At 42.8% G+C, this 24,499-nt stretch overlaps 1 protein-coding gene across 2 annotated transcripts in view; it reads right to left on the bottom strand.

Annotated features, from left to right (window-relative positions):
• papss2a (3'-phosphoadenosine 5'-phosphosulfate synthase 2a) overlaps window positions 1-16,724 on the bottom strand; it is a 31,826-nt gene extending 15,102 nt beyond the window's left edge. For both annotated transcript variants that reach the window (XR_005130785.1, XM_017683658.2), the window contains exons 1-5: window positions 16,618-16,724; window positions 6,525-6,639; window positions 2,257-2,492; window positions 1,618-1,756; window positions 1-42 (exon numbers count right to left, since the gene is read on the bottom strand). The exon at window positions 1-42 is cut by the window's left edge and continues 77 nt beyond it. Coding sequence is in view for 1 of the 2 variants with exons in the window: in XM_017683658.2 (XP_017539147.2) it covers window positions 1-42; window positions 1,618-1,756; window positions 2,257-2,492; window positions 6,525-6,639; window positions 16,618-16,644 (559 nt within the window). In the remaining variant the exon portion in view is untranslated. The remainder of the gene's footprint in view (window positions 43-1,617; window positions 1,757-2,256; window positions 2,493-6,524; window positions 6,640-16,617) is intronic.
• Window positions 16,725-24,499: the final 7,775 nt, after the last annotated feature.

Genomic DNA, 24,499 nt, shown 5'->3' with positions numbered 1-24,499 from the left:
GAGCCTCCGGACTCTCGTATTTGGAGTCAATCCCAGTGAAGCCTGTAATCATAAATAGAGGCATTTTGTGTGTTTTATTCTTGAACGATTCCAATGTCGTAATGTTTGTGGACACCTGCTAATCTAACGTTTCTTCTGAAATTAAGGGTTTTAACAAGGAGTTTGTTCCCTTTGCTGCAGTAACAGCACTAGATGTTGGAACGTTCCTGTGAGGACAGCATTAGAAGAGCATTATTGAGGTCAGGTACTGATGGTTCTGAATCACTCGAAATCATCCAGAAAGTGTTGGATGGAGCTCCATCACTCAGAGAAAGCAGTTTGGGTTCTTTATTGCCCTCTAGCTGACGTTGTGGTACCTGAATTCACTGGTTAGAAGAGGTATCTGGATATTTTTGGACCTACAGTGTTGACATATTATTACAGACAAAATCCCGCTGTTTAAAGATAACAGTACTCTTTAAGCGACGTCCACAGCGGAAATCATGTCATCAACATCCAGAGCTTGAGCTCATTTGAAATGCTCTGATGCACAGTGGATATAAACCAATCAGCCATAACGTTCTGACCACCTCCTTGTTTCTACGCTCACTGTCCACTTTATCAGCTCCACTTACTGTATAGCTGCACTCTGTAGTTCTACAGTTACAGACTGTAGTCCATCTGTTTCTCTGATACTCTGTTACCCTGTTCTTCAGTGGTCAGGACCCCCATGGACCCTCACAGAGCAGGTACTGTTTGGGTGGTGGATCATTCTCAGCACTGCAGTAACACTGACGTGGTGGTGGTGTGTTAGTGTGTGTTGTGCTGGTCTGAGTGGATCAGACACAGCAGTGCTGCTGGAGTTTATAAACACTGTGTCCACTCACTGTCCACTCTATTAGACACTCCTACCTGGTCAGTCCACCTTGTAGATGTAAAGTCAGAGACGACAGCTCATCTGCTGCTGCACAGTTTGTGTTGGTCATCCTCTAGTCCTTCATCAGTGGTCACAGGACGCTGCCCACAGGACGCTGTTGGCTGGATAGTTTGGTTGGTGGACTATTCTCAGTCCAGCAGTGACACTGAGGTGTTTAAAAACTCCACCAGCACAACACACACTAACACACCACCACATCTGTGTGACTACTGTGTGTTACTGCCGTGCTGAGAATGATCCACCACCCAAACAGTACCTGCTCTGTGAGGGTCCATGGGGGTCCTGACCACTGAAGAACAGGGTAACAGAGTATCAGAGAAACAGATGGACTACAGGCTGTAATTGGGACATGTACACAGCAAACTCGTGTATGTGCATAAATGGTCCCCAAAAACAACCTAGTTGTGAGTAAAATGCGTGCGTCTTAAGGTTCACTGGAAAAGTAGCAATAGTTTATGTCTCTTTTTCTCTTGTATAAAAAAATGTAGTAAAGTGTTAAAAAGCTTTTCAAAGCTTAAAGAAGCTTTAGAGCTTCAGGGCAAATAAATGTTGCACCACTTCTCTGGTACAACAGCAATGTGCATAAAATCACAGGACAAAATGTGGACACAAAGGAGCGACTCGTGTTTGACTGTATTTTTACAGAAACTTTAAGTAAAAAAGAAGATCAGAAGTTGAGGTTGGCGACCCTTGTGGCACACCTTTAATTTCTCCTGCTCGTGCTTTCCTGTAGAGCCCTTTCACATCCCTCTTCTCACACACCTCCAGAGGTGCGTTCAGAAACACCTCAAAAAAAGGAAGTCCGGCACCCTCATGGACCTTGCGAGCCTCTGCACGGTCCTACAGAGAGAGAGAGCAAGACATTAGCTAAATATAATTAGTATTTAATAGTTTTTGCTCTTCCAAATTAAACCTTAAAGTGCCAAACTGCCACATCAGAGTCACAGCAGTGCTGAGAATGATCCACCACCCAAATTACACCTGTTCTATGGGGGTCCTGACCACTGAAGAACAGGGTAACAGAGTATCAGAGAAACAGATGGACTACAGTCTGTAACTGTAGAACTACAGAGTGCAGCTATACAGTAAGTGGAGCTGATAAAGTGGACAGTGAGCGTAGAAACAAGGAGGTGCTCATAATGTATACACACACATTAGCAACCACCTGGAATAACATAGCAATGGCCTAGCAACACCATAGCAACCACCTAGGATATCACAGCAGTGGCTTAAGCAACAACCTTGAGTACCATTGCAGTAGCAGGACACATCAGTGCATTATTACCATTATCATTATCAATGTTAGGATTATTACTGTCGTTACAGGAATTGTGTGTAACCTTGGTGAAAGGGGAGATGAAGCTGGTGATGCAGATGAGTCCAGCGTCTGCGAACAGTCTGGCCACCTCAGCGATGCGGCGGATGTTCTCCTCACGTTCGGCTGAGCTGAAGCCCAGGTCTTTATTCAGACCGTGCCGGATATTATCTCCATCCAGAGAGTAGCAGGGGATTCCATGAGAGACCAGATACTCCTCTAGCGCAAAGCCCACTGTGGTCTTACCAGCTCCGGACAGACCTACACACACACAAAGAAAACAGACACACACACCAATACAGAATAAACACACAGCACATATAAATAAGGATAACCATACATATATACAAAACCCATGGAGACACAAAAACACAACCATTAATATTTGGAAAATGCCTCAGTTTCCAGCAGCTGGCTGATCACCAACTGTCAAAATTAAAATTAAGAAGGTGATAAAACATTCATGAAAAAGTTTTCACTTCCCCATCCAAATCATTGAATTCAGGTGTTCCAGTCACTTCCATGGCCACAGGTGTATAAAGCCGAGCCCCTAGGCCTGCAGACTGCTTCTACAGACATTAGTGAAAGAATGGGTCGCTCTCAGGAGCTCAGAGAATTCCAGCGTGGTACCGTGATCGGACGCCACCTGGGCAGTCCAGTCGTGAAATTTCCTCACTACTAAATATTCCACAGTCAACTGTCAGTGGGATTAAAACAAAGTGGAAGCGATTGGGAACGACAGCAGCTCAGCCACGAAGTGGTCGGCCACGTAAAATGACAGAGCGGTCAGCGGATGCTGAGGGGCATAGTGCACAGAGGTCACCGACTTTCTGCAGAGTCAATCACTACAGACCTCCAAACTTCATGTGGCCTTCAGATCAGCTCAAGAACAGCGTAGAGAGCTTCATGGAATGGGTTTCCATGGCCGAGCAGCTGCATCCAGGCCTTACGTCACCAAGCGCAATGCAAAGCGTGGAATGCAGTGGAGTAAAGCGCCGCCACTGGACTCTAGAGCAGTGGAGACGTGTTCTCTGGAGTGACCAATCACGCTTCTCCGCCTGTCAATCTGATGGATGAGTCTGGGTTTGGTGGTTGCCAGGAGACGGTACTTGTCTGACTGCATTGTGCCGAGTGTAAAGTTTGGTGGAGGGGGGATCATGGTGTGGGGGTGTTTTTCAGGAGTTGGGCTCGGCCCCTTAGTTCCAGTGAAAGAAACTCTTAAAGCTTCACCACCAAGAGATTTTGGACAATTTCATGCTCCCAACTTTGTGGGAACAGTTTGGGGACGGCCCCTTCCTGTTCCAACATGACTGTGCACCAGTGCACAAAGCAGGTCCATAAAGACGTGGATGAGCCAGTTTGGTGTGGAAGAACCTGACTGGCCTGCACAGAGTCCTGACCTCAACCCCACAGAACACCTTTGGGATGAATTAGAGTGGAGACTGTGAGCCAGGCCTTCTCGCCCAACATCAGTGTCTGACCTCACAAATGCGCTTCTGGAAGAACGGTCAAGAAAAAGCAGACGTCTGGTTACTATCAATACTGCTGTGAACAATTCTGACTGGTGCGCTTGACTAAACTGCCATCGATAAAGATATCATTTTAACTTAAACAATCAAGTAATAACTACTTAATTTCTCACAAATAGTTGTGATTAATTCATCCAGAAAGGTTGTTTATGCTGTCTGGTTGAAAATTCAATTGTAATTATTTTTGGGAGAAGTTTTGTCAAATTACTCTTCACTTATTGGGATTCCAACTTCCAAAAGCCGCTTTCCATTCACAGAAAATCCATCTCAGGCAGGTCTTCTCCCTCCCAGGGTTCTTCTACAACGGCAGTTACAGAGTTGATTATGCTGCTTCTTTTAAATATACTGGTTAATCAGCTGAGTGTGTGTGTGTATGTGTGTTTGGAACACATCAGATTACCAGGGAGATTACCATCAGAGCGCATCAGTTATTTTTGCGGGATTGTGACGCATTATGAATCGCTAAGGCCACATTCAAATGAGGCAGCGGTGCAGCCTCACCTCACGCAGCACAAGTGGCAAAACTCGCTGGTAATTCTCTTTTATGAATGAGCCAAAGTGCTGCCGCTGTGCTATTCGCTCTTACCCTCATGATACGTCTTGCCCGGAGCAGTGGGCAGCCCTATCCACGGTACCTGGGGAGCAATTGAGGGTTAGGTGCCTTGCTCAAGGGCACTTCAGTCATGGACTGTCAGTCGAGGAGAGCAAACCAGCAACTTTCCGGTCACAGGGCTGGTTCCCTAACCTGAGATTTTTCACCATATCACACTAAGGTATCTAAATATTGAGCTTTGAAGGTCATGAACTGTAACTGCACCTGACCGTTGTAGCATAAAGTTACTGAAATTCATCTTTATGACATACTGCCACATGATTACAGGTCAGACTGACATGGGCGGTGTCTTTCTGGCAAGATTTATTTCCAATTCAGTACCAATTCTGCTGAACTTTGGCTTTTAAAAGATGACCACACCCTGCCTGCCATCAAAATGTGGCTCATGTAATACTGTGTTTACAACTTTGGAAATTCTCCCCCCCAGTTAAAACTTCATTATCTGTCCCACTTACTGAATTACAGTAATGAAGTCTGCAGAATAAAACATAAGACAGAGCGAGAGGGTGGTAAGAGGACTTGGAGTAGCAGGGATGTACGTATGCTTTTTGAGCACGGGTGCTATAAAAGTTTCAAGAATTTTGTTTTTAGTGTGAGAAAACCCACAGTAGCAGTGATATATTTTTGTTTGAAGCCACACATTTCAAGCACAACAGTTAGTAACAGGCTGTTATTTAAACGTGATTTTTAATTTACTCAGATTATTCTGAAGAAACAGGCTAATAATAGTATATAGGCTAAAGACAGCAGAGATGCCTTTGGGAAGACTTACACCAATGAGCCAAAACATTGTGATTATTATTATGATATGATACATTATGATAGTACTATCACCGATGAAGCCAATAACAACGTCACACATGTCAAGGTCTGGGATATATTAGGTGGTGAGCATACAATCAGCCCTTCGATGTGCAAAGGCTATCCTGTCTGGATCTAACTCACAGAAGGGCTGCTCTGGCACAACACACAGTGCCTTCCAGCTTGCTGGGGCTGTATAGCCTCAGATCAGTCACAGTGCCCATGCTGACCCCTTGTCCACCGCCCAAAACATCTACAATAGGCACACAAGCATCTGATCTAGACCTTGGAGCATTGGAAGGAGGTGCGCTGTTTATCTGGGGAAGGGAGGTCATACTGCACAAATTGTTCAGAACATGAAAACTTCACGTTGCCCTGCTCAATCATGGGGCACACATGGGCTGGAGATTAGGGAACAGGCCCTGAGACCAGAAGGTCGCCGGTTCGATCCCCAGAGCCGACGGTACGTGACTGTGACTCCTTAAGCAAGACACCTAACCCCCAACTGCTCCATGGATGCTGTGGATAGGGCTGCTCATCACTCCGAGCAAGTGTGCTCACTGCCCCCTAGAGTGTGTGTGTGTGTGTGTGTGTGTGTGTGTGTGTGTGTGTGTGTGTGTGTGTGTGTGTGTGTGTGTGTGTGTGTGTGCTCACTAGTGTGTATGTGTTGTTTCACTTCACGGATGGGTTAAATGTGGAGGTGAAATTTCCCCATTGTGGGATTAATAAGGGTCTCTTAATCTTCATCTGGTCAAGCATCTGTGGAATGTCCTAGCACAAGACGTTCGATCCATGGTGGCCCCACTGCTTAAAGATCTGATGCTAATGTCATGGTGCCGGATACCACAGGACGCCTTCAGAGGTCTAATGGAGTTTAGATTTGTTCTCTATTGTATGTACCACCGAATGGACTACTACTACTATAACCTATGAACCTGTATCGCAACCCACACAAGGATGTTGAGCAGATGACTTGGGCATCTGGGAAATGCTGTTCAATATTGCTCACACTAGATGGTTAGAACAGCTCCTGAGTAACTGACTACAACTTCCATGAGTATGTAGACAAAACATCTGAATGAAGATGTACATAGTATGTACGTGTGCAACTGCATCTTTCACGCAAGAAAAACCTCTACTAGCATGCTGTACATCACTGCCCCCCATGTGGTGTTTGATCTCCCTGCCTTTGCACCTTGCTACACCAATAACAGCCCTTGGATAAGACTCCCAACGCTATAGTGCCATCCCCTGTGCCATCATTACACTGTAAATCATGCGAGCATCTGCCAAATGCCATAAACACAAATGCAAGAGTGTTCATGTATGAGAATGTTTGTGTATGATCACCTGTTAGCCATACGGTACATCCTCTAAATCCTTCTCTAGTTCCCACCACCTGCCCTCTCTTACTGCGGCTGACGCTGTGGGACTGATACACAACATTAGTGGACCTCTGGATATCCTGCAACACACACACACACACACACACACGTCATGTGGACTCATACAGCAATGCTATTATCATAGAGGAAGATTAACTCGAAAGAGGCCCTGAATATTCGATTGTAACTCCCATTAGGATGAAGCAATCCGAACCAAACAAATTCCCTAGATATCTTGATGTGTGTATGATCAATTGCATTACATGCGATGCTGGAAGTGATCTCTGTTTTCTGCCAGACACATGAAGGTGTACAGGGGTCTGCACCCGGAAGGTGTAAACAGAGGTGAAACCTCGCGACGGCTGTCCGGTGCCGACCTCATCGCTCCGACGCAGGGGCATCCCAGCTTGTTCAAAGCTCCATATACTGCGGAGCACATTGCATGTCGTTGTGTTCAGATGGCTTCATCCTAGAGAGAGTTATTACAGAATATTTGGGGCCTCTTTCGAGTGAATCTCCCTGTAGAATGAAATCAGAAGAGGAAGAGGGGAGATGAGTCCAACTCCTGAAAACAACCCCACACCATGATCCCCCCTCCACCAAACTTTACACTCGGCACAATGCAGTCAGACAAGTACCGTCTCCTGGCAACCGCCAAACCCAGACTCGTCCGTCAGATTGCCAGACGGAGAAGCGTGATTGGTCACTCCAGAGAACACGTCTCCACTGCTCTAGAGTCAGTTCATTTCCTCACTCTTGCCTAAACACTAAATAGAATTAAATACAGTTTGCCATTGTGTGACTTCTGACATCCTATGGTTTAAATTCTGCTGTATAAAGTGGAGCTTGTATATATTTCTGTACCTGCACTCATATTTGCTTGACTTACTGCTTATATATAAAGTGTTTTTTGCGCAGAGTGTATAGTTAGTTTTGGATAAATGACCTTCAGACTTTCCAAGTTTTTATACTTATCATGTGAAGTCCATAAAACATACACTGTAAACTTAAGACACCAAATATGACTTGGCTGATTGACTGCATTTAAGGAAACTGGGGGAAATAATCATTTTACCAAACTTTCACTTCACTTGATTCTACAGTAATAACTGTAAAGTGGAGTTACACGAGTTTCTTAGTGCACTCTACATGTGTGCATTATTTATATGTGTGTGTGTGTGTGTGTGTGTGTGTGTGTGTGTGTGTGTGTGTGTGTGTGTGTGTGTCTGTATTTGGACAGAGGAGGGAATCGGCCACATCATCAGTTTCCAGCAGCAGTACACTGACCACATTGTCCAGCTGGCATCACTCTTAGACTAGAAATTAATACCGGTGCCTCTTGCATCCTGACACAAACACTCCCAGAGCACCTCCACTCACACTAACATCAACTCCAGAAATTAGTACTTTCTGTTTGACCTGTATTCAATTGAAAACACTCCAAAAACACATAAATGTATATTTATTTATTGTGTAAATTTGTGACGAGAGCAAATTTACTACTGTGTTACATCACCTTTGCTTTTAACATAACTTAATAAACATTTAGGGATTGAATACACCAACTGATCCAGCTTTGAGAATAACATTTTTAGCAATCATTAAATTATACAAGTCTTAAGGTGTGCACAGTGTGTTCACTATCTTGTTTTCAACGGGTACCCGTTTATGCAGCCACTATGTGACTCGGCACGGCACTCTCAGGCTGAAATAAGCATGGATGTGCCTGAAAAAGACGTTGTCTAGAAGGCAGCATATCTTGCTCCAAAATTGTTACCCACATCATGGGCACTAATCAGATTTCTGCTTTGCAACCAGCCAATAAACTCACAGAAGATGATGTGACAAACATAATGTGCATCTTTTTTTTTTTAAATTCATCAAGCATGTAGTTGGTTTAACTGTCACTCCAAAAGTGTTTTGCTGCATCTCAGTTATTTGTTTTTGCAGTTTGTTTTGCACATGCTGAGACCGAGAAATCAGAAAGAAATCAGAGTAAGGTCCAATCCCCACGAGGCGAGGTTTCTGGCCATTTCCAATATGCCGCCTCCAGCTGTGGTGAGCTCACTTGTGTGTCACATGACAGGACAGGTGAATCATATTTAAAATAGCCTGAAAAAATAATCAGGAATTGTTTTCCTGCTTTGTCTCCAGACTAGAGCAATAACGGTACATCACACTGACATTTGCCGTTTATCCAAAGGAGACTGAAAAGCACCAGAACTCAGATTCATTCACAACTTCAGTTTTACTACCCCTCCACCTTAACAACAATCAGGACAACCCTACCCCTCCACCTTAACAACAATCGGGACAACCCTACCCCTCCACCTTAACAACAATCAGGACAACCCTACCCCTCCACCTTAACAACAATCAGGACAACCCTACCCCTCCACCTCAACAACAATCGGGACAACCCTACCCCTCCACCTCAACAACAATCGGGACAACCCTACCCCTCCACCTCAACAACAATCGGGACAACCCTACCCCTCCACCTCAACAACAATCGGGACAACCCTACCCCTCCACCTCAACAACAATCAGGACAACCCTACCCCTCCACCTCAACAACAATGGGGACAACCCTATCCCTCCACCTTAACAACAATCAGGACAACCCTACCCCTCCACCTTAACAACAATCAGGGCAACCCTACCCCTCCACCTTAACAACAATCAGGGCAACCCTACCCCTCCACCTTAACAACAATCAGGGCAACCCTACCCCTCCACCTTAACAACAATCAGGACAACCCTACCCCTCCACCTTAACAACAATCAGGACAACCCTACCCCTCCACCTCAACAACAATCGGGACAACCCTACCCCTCCACCTCAACAACAATCGGGACAACCCTACCCCTCCACCTTAACAAAAATCAGGACAACCCTACCCCTCCACCTCAACAACAATCGGGACAACCCTACCCCTCCACCTCAACAACAATCGGGACAACCCTACCCCTCCACCTTAACAAAAATCAGGACAACCCTACCCCTCCATCTCAACAACAATCGGGACAACCCTAGCATCTTGGTCTGGAGCTGCATGAGTGCTGCCGGCACTGGGGAGCTGCAGTTCATTGAGGGAAACATTAATTCCACCATGTACTGTGACCTTCTGAAGCAGAGCGTGATCCCCTCCCTTCGGAAACTGCGCCACATGGCAGTTTTCCAACTCGATAACGACCCCAAACACACCTCCAAGATGACAACTGCCTTGCTGAAGGTAAAGGTGATGGACTGGCCAAGTATGTCTCCAGACCTAAACCCAATTGAGCACCTGTGGGGCGTCCTCAAGCAGAAGGGAGGAGGAGCGCAAGGTGTCTAACATCCACCAGCTCCGTCATGTCATCATGGAGGAGTGGAAGAGGATTCCAGTAGCAGCCTGTGCAGCTCTGGTGAATTCCATGCCCAAGAGGGTTCAGGCAGTGCTAGATAATAATGGTGGTCACACAGGATATTGACACTTTGAGCACAATTTGGAAACGTTCACTGTGAGGTGGACTCACTATTTAGACATTAAAGGCTGTGTGTAGAGTTCTTTTCAGAGGACAGTAAATCTGCACTGCTATACAAGCTGCACACTGACCACTTTAAGTTATATCCAAGTTTCATTTCTATAATGTGATCCCATGAAAATATATAATAAAATATTTGGAGAAATGTGAGGGGTGTGCTCACTTTTGTGAGGTACTGTATCTTCAATATTGGAGCTAAACCAATATTGAAGAAGGTTCTACAATAAACTATTTCACATCAAACCACTCTGAACCACTCTGACTCTGCTCGTATCTTGACAATTGAATTCTGCAGAAATTTGGAAACAAATTGGTGCAACTTTTCTTCAATATCCCATCTTAAGGCTTATTAATCAAAATTTACATGGATCGCAATGCAAACACTGTTATTCTCAAGTTATAGAAGCGTATATCAGAAGTCTAGACCAGCCAGTTGGTGCTGGCAATTTAAGGGGTTAAACACTCGAAAGGTTTGTGTGCAGATGAGCTCAGACATCACAACAAGGTGATATAGGCTGTGGGCTTTGGCATTACTCCCTGTTAATAATTGCCTGTTAAAGTGTCTTCATGTCCCACTATCAAAACAAAGCCAAAGGTGACAGCTGAGTTAAACACTGGCCCAGAGCTTCCCAACCTGCTCAAACTTGTGGCCCACAAGATCTTTAACATGCAAACAAACACATATAATACAAAAATTAATGTAGCCTGTATTGCTTGGCTTTATAATGTAACACTAAAGATAACTGAACATTTTCTGGCTCACCTAATGAGTTTATCTGATGTTGTTTGGCAGCTACCAAGCGCTATGGCTAGCTGATGAAACAAGTTGTGAAAGAAGGCCTGGCTCAGTTTTGGTTTACATGCATTGTTATCCATAAGGGGAGCATTTGAGAATGTTCAAATTTTTTTCTTATTTATTTCTTAAAATATTTCCACTTATTTTTAAACTTTTCTATAGCTCAGCTCATTCAGAGCAGTTTGATGTGAAAGGGTTCATTGTAGAGAAACTTGTCAATGCAGATTTCTTTACAGTGGTGGTGATGGGAACCAGGGGTTGCAACATCTACAGCACAAAAATAGCCATTTTATTCCCTATCCAGTGACCAGTGAACCCACACGTGTCCTCTGACTTTTGCATGTAATGTTCAATAAGGTTCAGTTAAAGAAAATCTCCTCAAGCGAAGGTCCAGAACATCATAATGACTAACCTGCATTGTGACTAAGTGCCGTATACTGTTTACTGAAGTAGCCGAGTAGGAATATCAGCATCTTATACAGTCAACAACTGAACATCAGATCAAATAAAGTCCAGTTCAGTCAGATTTCAACAACATTTACTGAACATCAGATCAAATAAAGTCCAGTTCGGTCAGATTTCACCAACATTTACTGAACATCAGATCAAATAAAGTCCAGTTCGGTCAGATTTCAACAACATTTACTGAACATCAGATCAAATAAAGTCCAGGTCGGTCAGATTTCAACAACATTTACTGAACATCAGATCAAATAAAGTCCAGGTCGGTCAGATTTCAACAACATTTACTGAACATCAGATCAAATAAAGTCCAGTTCAGTCAGATTTCAACAACATTTACTGAACATCAGATCAAATAAAGTCCAGTTCGGTCAGATTTCAACAACATTTACTGTCAGTTTTCTCTTTTTAGATCACGTCGTGTGGAATAACTTCCCTCTGACTCACTTTCCTCTCTGACTGCTGTTTCTCTCCTCGTCCCTCCCCTGTGTGGCGTCACTCACTCGAGTCTCAGTGCTCATCGTAATGCACTGTTCTGATTGGCTGAGTAGCGTCACGTGATATTTACAACACATGCGATTGGTCTGAGAGTCTCCTGGGCCGTTAAAGCAACACTTCAAAGGCTAGAAGTTTTACACCGATTAAAACAGGACCACAACATTGAAATTAAACAATTATCCATAGTTTATCAGTTAAGGGTCCAGGTCAGTATAGGACACTGTCTGGGTCTGGACTCGGACCGCCGTCCACCTATTAGTGACCCTTGCATGAAACTTACCTTTGCAGTGGGTTTCCAGGACCAGGGCTGGGAAACACTGTTTTAGATGCATTAAACCACGTGGATGTTGGGTTACTCTTGCAGTCCTGACTCCAAATGACTTGTTTACTTTATATCAAGTTAACTGTTATCTTGTCCCTGTTCCTATTTCACTCCTTAGGATGGTTTTTGATTGTGTTCAAAATGATGTTCAGATTGTTGTAAACTGTCCACCTGTTGACAGGTGCTTAAACCGCCCCCTAGTGAAGCCTCTACTAAAAAAGAGTAGCATGGACCCTTTTGTACTGAATCGTTTTAGAGCAACTTCCAACCTTCCTTTTTCAGTCACAGACAAAGTTGTTGTTGAATAATTGAATGCATATCTAATATCAAACAAGTTATTCGAGAAGATTCGATCATGTTTTTGTGCTGTGAGACAGCATTGGTTTTTGCACTGATGCACAAAATGCTTCAATTCTGGTCTAACTGGCTCAGTTTCTGGTGCCACTGATCACATGATAATCTGCCACTGCTTATGCCACCCAGGCACAGTTTCTTCAAGAAAATGTAACATTTCTTGTGGAGTCGCACAAGGATCAGTATTAGGGCCTTTTCTTCTTTTTACTTTTTTCTTTCTGCACGTTTCCTCCAGGCCAGTGGTGTCCAATCTTATTCGCAAAGGGCCTTAGTCGCTGCAGGTTATCATTCCAAACGAGCAGGATAACATGTGATTCAACTTTTTTATTTAGTTGTCTTCAAACAACTGATCATGTGAGCCCCTGCTTCGCTGGAATGAAAACATCCAGCCACACCAGCTCTCCAGCTTTGTGGAAGAATGAACGCCCTTGCTCTAGGTGATGTCATTGGGAAACATATTGATTTTCATAGCTAAGCTATGAAACATGCAATTATAGATTTCCAGTCCTTCTGATGATCAAGACTCTGTTGACAGGCTTACCAGCTGTCAGTGGATGTCACAAATTTCCTAACACTAAACCAAGAAAAACCTGGAATACTGATCCTTGGTACTAAAACTCAGAGAACAATACTTTGTGAGAAGCTCGGCTCTTTAGGTTCATACACTAAACCTGAAATGCGAAGCCCTTTGTGTTATTTTAGATTCTAAGGTCTGTTTTAATGTCAGGCTCTTTTTACTGGGCTTCCTAAGAAAACATTCCATCCTCTACAGCTCATATAAAATGCAGCAGCACGGATCCAAACAAAGGAGCTCACATCAATCCCGTTTTGAAAGAGCTGCCCAGGCTGCCTGTATCTATCAGGATAGATTTTAAAGTTACGCTACTGTGTCTCTTTGGTATTTAGTTTCTTGTAAGATGGTTGAGCTTTATCATCTGTCTGTGAAGCACTTCTACTACAATTACAACAACTACTACCGCTACTACTACTACTACTACAACAACTACTACTACCACTACTACTATAACAACTACTACTACCGCTACTACTACTACAACTACTACCACTACTACCATTACTACTACTACAACAACTACTACCACTACTACCGCTACCATTACTACTACTACAACAACTACTACTACCACTACTACTACAACAACTACTACTACCACTACTACTACAACAACTACTACTACCACTACTACTACAACTACTACTACCGCTACTACTACTACAACTACTACCACTATTACCATTACTACTACTACAACAACTACTACCACTACTACCGCTACCATTACTACTACTACAACAACTACTACCACTACTACCGCTACCATTACTACTACTACAACAACTACTACTACCACTACTACTACAACAACTACTACTACCACTACTACTACAACTACTACTACCGCTACTACTACTACAACTACTACCACTATTACCATTACTACTACTACAACAACTACTACCACTACTACTGCTACCATTACTACTACTACAACAACTACTACTACCGCTACTACTACTACAACTACTACCACTACTACCATTACTACTACTACAACAACTACTACCACTACTACCGCTACCATTACTACTACTACAACAACTACTACTACCGCTACTACTACTACTACTACAACAACTACTACCACTACTACCGCTACCATTACTACTACTACAACAACTACTACCACAACAACTACTACCACTACTACCGCTACCATTACTACTACTACAACAACTACTACCACTACTACCGCTACCATTACTACTACAACAACTACTACCACCACTACTACTACTACAACAAGTACTACTACCACTACTACTACTACCACAACTACTACTACTACTAATAATAATAATAATAATAACTAGAAATGTGCCTTTCCTGAAGGAAACGCAGGATAGTTGCGCAGCGGATACTATGGAAGTCGATACTAGGAACGAGGGATGAAAAAAATACATATGGAAGAGTGCGGGTTAGTAACACGATGGATTTAATCTTGTGGACCTGCGCTGAATGAGTTCATGTACATTACTCTGCCTCCTCTAATTTTATGCTATGAAGAATATAAATCGGATAACAATATAGTTATAACTATAATATAGTTTTATATATATATATATATATAAACTATAATTACTTTAATAACTATAACTATAATGTTGCAGAACTGCTGGAATTTGCTTCAGTCTTGAGCGTCAATGTTAGTGTTGGATCCATAGGCGGATTCTTTGACATAAGAAGCCAATCAGGACAAGCCTCTCAGTGTCTCTCAGGTAACTGGACCTGTCTATGGATCAATGGCCACGTCACCTGTGGTCAGACTGTCAAACTAAGAGGGCCAGGTTCAACTAAGAGCCCCAAAACAATGGAGAAAGCTTCTGATGTGAGTTAACTCTGAAAGACATTACAAGCAGCAAAATAATGTTGACTTCTAATCACTTTAAGCTGCAACATCATACACTGATTAGCCAGTTTAACCTTCCACGGCTTTAACTGCAGTGCTACTGTATATCGCTGCTGTCGGAAGAAAACCTCGGATCTCCATTTTTCAGTTTTTGGAATATGTGAAATTGCTCTTTATACACTGTGTAAATTTCATGATGAATGGACTAAAAGAAATAACCCAAAATGGCTTGGAAAGAATTCTGGTTCCATAGACTTACATTAAAAGTAAAGTAGGTTTTTTCCTTCTCCTGTAAAGTTACTCTTTCGGAGATATGAGGTTTTCTTCCGGCAACAGCGATATGTAAAATACAACGGTAAAGCATATTAAGTCATACTCGAGTAAAAGTACTGTTACTTTAATGAAATAATGACTTAAATGACAGCAAATTAAGCTTGAGTAGGAGGTACCAGGTCAAAAATAGTAAGTTACCTATAGACTTGCATGGAACTTCTTACATCCAGCATCTATCAGCACAGAAACCAACGTTTCTCAGGCTCTATAATTATATCTCTTTTTGTCCTTGTAGTCTAAAGTGAAGGGGAACTCCACTAATTTTTCAGAATGGCTTGGTGTGAAATGCTCTGTTCTAGAGAAACTCGCCAAATCAGAACTGTTCACAGTGGTGGTGATAGGAACCAGACGTCTGACGAGCTTAAAGGCCTCTGAAATCTCCATCTCCCTTAGATACATGCTGCCTGATGTCTGACACGATGTTTTATTCCAGCTTTGTGATAAAGCTTTGGCGTAAAAAATGTATTACATCCATTCATGGCAGGGGGGTACAGGTAGGACGATGTAAGACAAAACAGCCCCCCATAAAAACATGTTTTTCAGATTTATGCCAATTTTCCCATCATAAACATCCGAAGACTCGTGTAGGATCACAGGTGGTTTCGGATTTTAAATAAAATGGCTATATCTGTGTTGTAGACACGGTGACGCCTGGTTCCCATCACCACCACTGTAAAGCGTGGTTGGATAGTGTAGTGGGTAACACCTTTGCCTTGTATGCTGTAGACTGGGGTTCAATCCCCTGCCTGGGTAAGCACCTTGCACTATACCAATAAGAGTCCTTGGGCAAGACTCCTAACACCACCTTAGTCTACCTGTGTAAAATAACCAAATTGTAAGTCGCTCTGGATAAGAGCGTCAGCCAAATGCCATAAATGTAAATGTAGAAGGTAAAGAAATCAGCCTGTAAGCTTCTCCACAATGAACCACTTTGCATTAAGCCAGTCAAACTGGCAGATGTTTACTTTAATAAGGCTCTACAGTGAAAAGTGGGAGTAAGAGTAAAGCAGGGCAGGTTTCTGGAACTGGAGCAAAGAAGAAATTAAGACTGTTTTCCTCACAAATATTCATTTTCAGCAGCAAAGCAAGAAAATGCAGCTACTTCTCACCTCAGAACCAGGAATGGGAATGAAAGGCTCCACTGATTCAGCTCAGCTCAGTGAAACACAAGCCTTCTCCCTCTTCAGAGCTTCTTTATGGACATCACTCGTTTAATAAAACCTCTAAATGAAATGCCTCACAGCTTTCTGGGGGGTAAAAAGACGCTAAAGGCTCAGGGAGGTTAGCTGTGACTGAATGTAAACAGAGCAGAGCGGACTAATCTCGGGAATCTTACCGTTTTCTGCTTCTTGTTTCCGGACATGTCGAGGCACTCGGACTGCACTTGGGACCCGGAGAGCGGAGTGTGTGTGGAGCTATTGCCTGGACGCGACTACTACGAGGACACAGAGGCTTTATAAAAGACTGTGGAGACACGTAGCCGTCCAGCAGCCCTCCCCTATTCCCCTATTCCCCAATGCCCTCCTCCTGAGCTGTAATCTGCATGCGGGTGAATGGAGATCACTGTAACCGCCGTGAGGAGCTCCACCAACAAACCAGAGCAGAACTTGGTTTAGTCTGAGATTAACTAGCTTTGCTTTCTAACTGGAACTGGCTTCATGGTTTCCAAAAGAGGACGAAGAACACAAACCATGTACCTGAGCTAAAGCAGAGACCCCCAAGGTAAAATATTCCTCCAGTAGAAGTAGAAGTTCCTCCCTTTAGACCTCCACTTGAGTAAAAGTACTAAAGTATTTCCCTTCAAATGTACTTAAGTATAAAGTAAAAGTACTAAAAGAGTAATTCTGGCTCTGATCTGGTCCTGTTATCATTTTTATAACCAGACTGGCTTCATGAACTCATTTCAGGTGAAAGTCCTCCAGCGTCTCTCTTGGTAAACCAGTCTTTTAATAGAACGTCATTAATTAGTGACGCTGACGTCTATTAAAATGATCAGAAGCACAAAACACTGAAGGTAAACAGTTTCCATCAGGGAGAACCGAGTGGCTCTGAAATCACTTTTTACACACAAGTAAAGTTTCAGTTTCAGATTTATTTGCAACTTAGTTCCAAGTTTAAGTTGAATAAAAACTGGCTTTAAACTCAGGATCACAGATGAGCTCCTTTACTATGTTGATCTGTAGGCGTCTGTTCATAAACATCAACCAGCCCAAACTCATTTACTATAAAATGAAATGGTGTTTGTAGAAATTCAGAAAAAAGCCGCGTCAGTCTCGACTGCATATGTGGACATATTTCTATATTGAGCTCTATTTACACAAAGTTAGGTTAGTTCATCATTTATGTTGAACAGACTCTCCCAAAGTATTACGCTGCTGCGCTGACGTTGAACCGCGTGCTGCACTGGGTCGGTATGACCAACAGGTCAAAACCAGCTCTAAACAAAGTGACCGCTGGGCCCTGATTGGTGCTCTGGCTTTGCGCTTCTTTCGTTTTGACATGTTACGTTTTTATACACACAGAAACCAAAAGGAACGACGTAAATGAAATGTAGTGGAGTGAAAGGAAAAAGTCCAGAACGGAGGAACTTCAGTACAGATACACCAAAAACACTAAAGTACAGAAACTAATTACATTTACTCAGTTACTCAGTTACTGTCCACCATTGCTAGTTTCTTGTAGGACACCTTTAGATCCCATTAGGAAACCACCCAGTTAGCAAAATTGGTCGGGCTCACTTGTGGACCACATCCTTGGTTTGCTCTGGCCTGGTATATGGCTGGGTCCTCAGCCCTGATCTGGCCCAAACACTGTAACATGAGTAGAACTATAGTATATGGCCCAAATCTGGTCTCAGTCTGGCCCAACTACATCATTGGTCCACAATATTCACGCCAGAATTGTCCCACAAATGTAGACACAAGGCTAAATGTTATGAAGCTGTCCAGGATCTGCTGGATCCAGGATCCACTGTCGGCCCACTGATGGCAGAGCTGGTGTTTTGCTCAGTGTTTTCTGGGCGGCCCACCGGCGTGTATTAGAAACAAATCCACTTATCATTTTTCCCCCACAGTCCGATTTACTTACTTTCCTTCCTTTTATTTAATTATGTGTTGTAAATGAGCAGTTTAGTAACTTTTATTCCAGCTCAGCGTCACCAACGTTTTCTAAAACATCATTTCAAATCAGGCCTAGTCATTATTTTTCCCTCTCCGTTGTTTGTAATATCCGTCATGGCTTATTTTCCAAAATAAAAGTCTCTGTGTATTTAAAATCTATTTGAGGAGATTAAAAACTAGTGAGAGCTTTTATGTAGGACCGTAATCTGGGTGGTCTGCTAGTTTAGCTGCTCACCCATTATGGTCTTGCTGGTTTTTCTAGCAGGGACGTGCTGTCCTCAAGGCTGTTTCGTGTAACGTAAGAGGGAATTCCACCATTTTTTCAGAATTTCTGAATAATTCAGCCCTTGAGGTATAAACAACATCATTCATTGCAGAGAAACTTACAGACTCAGATGTCTTTACAGTGGTGGTGATAGGAACCAGGGGTCACCATGTCTATTACACAGATATAGTCATTATACTTACTGTCTAAAACTAAAATACTGAACCTACAAGAGTCTTTGTTTAAATAAATATATTTAAATAAATATATTTTAAGCCAAAACCATCATAAAACATCATATCAGGCAACAAGCAGCATATCTAGCCGGTTTTAAAGTCTTCAGACGTCTAGTTCCCATCAACACCAGTGTGAGCAATTCTGACTCGGTACGTTTCTCCAGAACAGAGAATTTCACTCCAAAACACTCCGAATGACTGTTTGCGTCTCAACCATTTAATTGATAGACTTTTTGGAAAATTGGTGGCGTTCCTTTGCCTGTCCCAGACACCTCTATCTACACTTTGCCTTGTGCTATAATCATTAAACGCTTATTATTATTCTGTTGTAATAAAAGACGTATTTTACTTTACCGTGTCAACGCCAGGTCCTTTTTAAAGAGTCATTCATTACAGGCTATGAAAACTGCACTCCGGAATTCACCCATGTGAAATATCTGGAACATTCCACAAGCCACATGTGCAACAGGAAATTACAGTATCTGAATTTCCTGAAGAGCCTGGGAGGAAGAAAAATACACTTTGTTTTTTTTCTTTATTTACAATGACATCGACTAACAAGGTCGCTTTTAGAAGTACGACGCTGTCGCCCAAATCAGACACACACAAATCCATCCCAGTGGTCATCGGGCGGAAGGCAGGATACACCCTGGACACGTCGCCAGTCCATCGCAGGGCAGACAGGCACATTCACTCACACCTAGGGGCAATTTACCACGTCCAGTTAGCCTGACAGCATGCCATCAGACTGTGGGAGGAAACCCACGCAGACACAGGGAGAACATGCACGCAGAAAGGACCGTGGTCACCCGGCCGGGGAATCGAACCCAGGCCCTTGCTGCTGCGAGATGACAGTGCTGCCCACCATGCCGCCTGCCAAAATCACAGAGAAAGTAAATTATTCTTTAAAAAAAAAGGTTTTAAGTAAGTCAGTATGTCTCTAATGTTACTGCACTGTTTGCTAGTGAACCACATTTTTGTGTATTTGTAAATTCTGTGCTAAAAAACTCAACCATGTTACTCATATAAGCCATTATCAGTAAATAAACCTGTTTTCATGTAAACTCAAAGTTCTTTAGATTGATGGAGAATGTGTTTTTACATGGCTCTTCTTTTGTTACGATGTCAAGCTTGTAATAGTTCTCTCATTCTCCTTTTGCAGAGCCCTTTCATGAAAGAACCCTGCAATCATGCAAAAGGTTCTTGAGCGTTTTTGGTTCTATATCTCAGCATTTCTTTCCTAAAGAATCCTTGAAGAACCATAATTTTAAGGGGCATCTAATCTAACTTGGTAGCTACATTGACTATGAGGCTAATGCGGTTACCGGCCCACCAGCCTTAGGCCGAGTCCCATTTCTTCTTTTTACCCCCGCTCCTTGTTTTCAGTGGTTGGTTAGTGTAGTGGGCAACACCTCTGCCTTCTACGCTGGAGACTGGGGTTCAATCCCACATCTGGGTAAACCCCCTACACTATACCAATAAGAGTCCATGGGCAAGACTCCTAACACCGCCGTCGTCTACCTGCGTAAAATCATCAAATTGTAAGTTGCTCTGGATAAGCGCGTCTGCCGAAATGCCTAAAATGTTTTCGAGTTTCCCCTGGGCCTTTGGAACTGAGTTACACTTCTTCAGTGATGTGAAGCTGAAGTCAGATATTCTCCAGATTCTTGTTCGAATTTTCCCGTTCCACCTTAAATGGTGCAGCAGTTACATTCTGGCGCTTCAGACTACCGAGACGTTCACATGCTATTAGTGATTTTTATGCTTCCTGTGAAGAAAAACGACCAAAATCCACTGAAACCACATTAAACTAAGATAAAACGGTGGTGATCGTGATTTTTTAACAGAGAAAATTCTCACATTTGTGGGTTTCTTTGGTCTCTTGTTCTCCGTCTCGCCGGTTTCTCTGTTTTTCTCATATCTCTCTGTTTGGAGTCTCTGAAAAACCTGTTTACCCAGATAACTGGACACTTTGCTTGATCTCATCCTGGATTTCCAGTAGATCACCTGTTACCAAGCTATCACCAAGACTTGTGTCTAACCCGCTCCAGGGCAGGTTAACCCCTTGAAATCTCAGGCTCATTACATACTAAGGCTTATTATTCAGTAAATACTGGGACTTCAGCGCAAACAGGCTGAGCTGTTCTTAGGATACAGAACTTTTGGACCATAAACTGCTCTTGAACCAATCATGGCTGAGCTCCTGACATATCAGGGACCAACTTTTAGCGTAGGTGGTCATTTTCAAGTCATTTTTTTTCACAGGTGGACAGTAACTGAGTAACTGAGTAAATGTAATTAGTTTCTGTACTTTAGTATTTTTGGTGTATCTGTACTGAAGTTTCTCCGTTCTGGACTTTTTCCTTTCACTCCACTACATTTCAGAGTCTAATATCCGACTTTTTCCTCCTACATTTTGAGAAATCTGTCGTTCCTTTTGGTTTCTGTGTGTATAAAAACGTAACATGTCAAAACGAAAGAAGCGCAAAGCCAGAGCACCAATCAGGGCCCAGCGGTCACTTTGTTTAGAGCTGGTTTTGACCTGTTGGTCATACCGACCCAGTGCAGCACGCGGTTCAACGTCAGCGCAGCAGCGTAAAACTTTGGGAGAGTCTGTTCAACATAAATGATGAACTAACCTAACTTTGTGTAAATAGAGCTCAATATAGAAATATGTCCACATATGCAGTCGAGACTGACGCGGCTTTTTTCTGAATTTCTACAAACACCATTTCATTTTATAGTAAATGAGTTTGGGCTGGTTGATGTTTATGAACAGACGCCTACAGATCAACATAGTAAAGGAGCTCATCTGTGATCCTGAGTTTAAAGCCAGTTTTTATTCAACTTAAACTTGGAACTAAGTTGTAAATAAATCTGAAACTGAAACTTTGCTTGTGTGTAAAAAGTGATTTCAGAGCCACTCGGTTCTCCCTGATGGAAACTGTTTACCTTCAGTGTTTTGTGCTTCTGATCATTTTAATAGACGTCAGCGTCGCTAATTAATGACGTTCTATTAAAAGACTGGTTTACCAAGAGAGACGCTGGAGGACTTTCACCTGAAATGAGTTCATGAAGCCAGTCTGGTTATAAAAATGATAACAGGACATCAGAGCCAGAATTACTCTTTTAGTACTTTTACTTTATACTTAAGTACATTTGAAGGGAAATACTTTAGTACTTTTACTCAAGTGGAGGTCTAAAGGGAGGAACTTCTACTTTTACTGGAGTGATATTTATCTTGGGGGTCTCGACTTTAACTCCAGTACATAGTTTGTTTACTTCATCCACCTCTGTTTTTTTTTTCCAACTTTGTGACATCACTTTTATCAGCGGAAGAATGAAATCATACTACATAGATTTTAAGAATGTGAAGCAATTACTCTACTGAGCACTGACAGAGTAGCATTGGTGACACCATTGTTCTTTACAGAAACGACTATGTAAATATGCTCTTCAATGCCTTACTTTAAGCATATTTACACAGTATCAATTCTTGCTCCTTTTTTTTTTTAAGCAAGCTGCTCGAATCCACAGCTGTTCATCATAAAAGTCAAGCTTTCATGTCCGTGCGCACAAAGATGAATTGTACCTTACGCCTCTAAAACTGGGCTAATATGAAGTCAGGATCCACTGTGTTAAAACCAGTTAACTGCGGCTGATCCGTTAGGCCTGAAATTTAAACTCTAAGCTGAATGTGTTTTCTTTGACAGGCCACAGGTCAATGTCACACTATAGACTGGCCAGTGTGTTTACCTTTGCTCACACAGGGGCTGAAATAATAAACAAAACATCTGCCTTCCATCATGGGGCCTGTTACAATACAAAAATGCACTAAATAAAACAGATTTTTCAGACCAAGACTTGGAGCAGCATGTTTATGAGTGACTGCCTTATATAAAGGAATATTTGAGCGTTTTTAACCTCATTTGACAAACCTGTGGCGCGTAATCATTCATTTATAAGCATTTCTTTAGTTTCCCTGCACTTTGAAGAGAACTAGACGCCCATTTACTTGAAACTCACTGATAACAGAAGCCGCTGGGTAGATGCAACACATTTTTACAGAATACTTTCTCGAATACTTCCCTTATCAGTGTTTGTAAATGAAGATGCGCATCTTCCTAATTAGTTTGAACTCGTTACCAGTGTAGTAATGAGGGCGGAGCGCTACTGTAGTGATAGCGAAAGAAAACAAGACTACTCTTCACTGTGCTGCTAGTGTTCAGAAGTTAAATTCATAATAAAAGCTTCAAGTTGCTCTCGATGTCTAATTGGACTTGCTGTATTACATAATGGTCTCAAATCAAACTGTAGGTGGACCACGAGAAATGAAATTTGGGATAAAAAGCCAGTCAACATCTCTCTGGGCACTGCAGTCGTTCCAAAGTCCACCGTCATCATCCCTGTGCCGAAGAAGTCTCCAGTGTCCTGCCTCAACGACTACCATCCCGTTGCACTCACTCCCATCATCATGAAGTGCTTCGAGAGGCTTGTCATGAGGCACAATAAAGACAAGCTTCGTCCCTCAGTGGACCCACTGCAATTTGCATATCGCCCCAACCGCTCAACAGACGATGCCATCTCCACACTCCACCTGGCTCTCACCCACCTGGACAACAGAGACACCTACGTCAGAATGCTGTTCATAGACTTCAGTTCAGCTTCAACACCATCACTCCTCAGCAGCTGATTGGAAAACTGAGCCTGCTGGGCCTGAATGCCTCCCTCTGTAACTGGGTCCTGGATCTCCTGACTGAGAGACCTCATTTAGTCAGGAGAGGTAATAACATCTCCAGCAACACCACACTGAGCACTGATGCCCCTCAGGGCTGTTTGATCTGAACTGATCTAACCCCCCAACACACACACACACACACACACACACACACACACACACACACACACACACCTCTTTTGATGCTCTACTTGCACCATCTGGAACGTTGCTCCTACACTGTGTCTACACTGTTTGACTCAGGTTTTACTCATAACTGGGTTTTTGTATGTCATCTGACTGCGTGACTCACAGATCACAGCATGTTTGCACACGATGTCTGCACGTTCACACTTTGTACTTTTTGTTCCTTGTTGCTCCGTGATGTTCCTGGAGGAGCGTAACATCGCTCCACTGTGTACTTGTACATTGACGGAATGACAATAAAAGCCTCTTGACTTGACTTGACTTGACAGTTCCACCCTCGCAAAAACCTTTTGGTCCAACATCCTTTGGTTTTACGGTACAGGGGGCTAATTTAGGGAATTCACTTCCAAATGAGTTTTTAGGATTGGAATCACTGGTAACACTTCACTGTATATAAGGCTATATGACACCTACATAAGCTTGTCATAACAACTGACATAACACTTTTAACATTTTACACCAACCATCTCCATGTCCACCTTCACTACATCCATAAACCTTCTCTGAGGTCTACCTCTTCTCCTTCTACCCGGCAGCTCCATCTCCAACATTCTTTGCCCAATATATCCACTATTCCTCCTCAACACATGTCCAAACCATCTCAACCTGGCCTCTCTGGCTTTATCTCCAAACTGCTCCACCTTCTCTGTCCCTCTGATCTGCTCATTTCTAAT

Source organism: Pygocentrus nattereri, chromosome 10 (assembly GCF_015220715.1).
Source record: "Pygocentrus nattereri isolate fPygNat1 chromosome 10, fPygNat1.pri, whole genome shotgun sequence".
Taxonomy (NCBI): domain Eukaryota; kingdom Metazoa; phylum Chordata; class Actinopteri; order Characiformes; family Serrasalmidae; genus Pygocentrus; species Pygocentrus nattereri.
The sequence above is the reverse complement of the archived record's forward strand: the minus strand, read 5'-3'. Positions and strand labels throughout refer to the sequence as shown.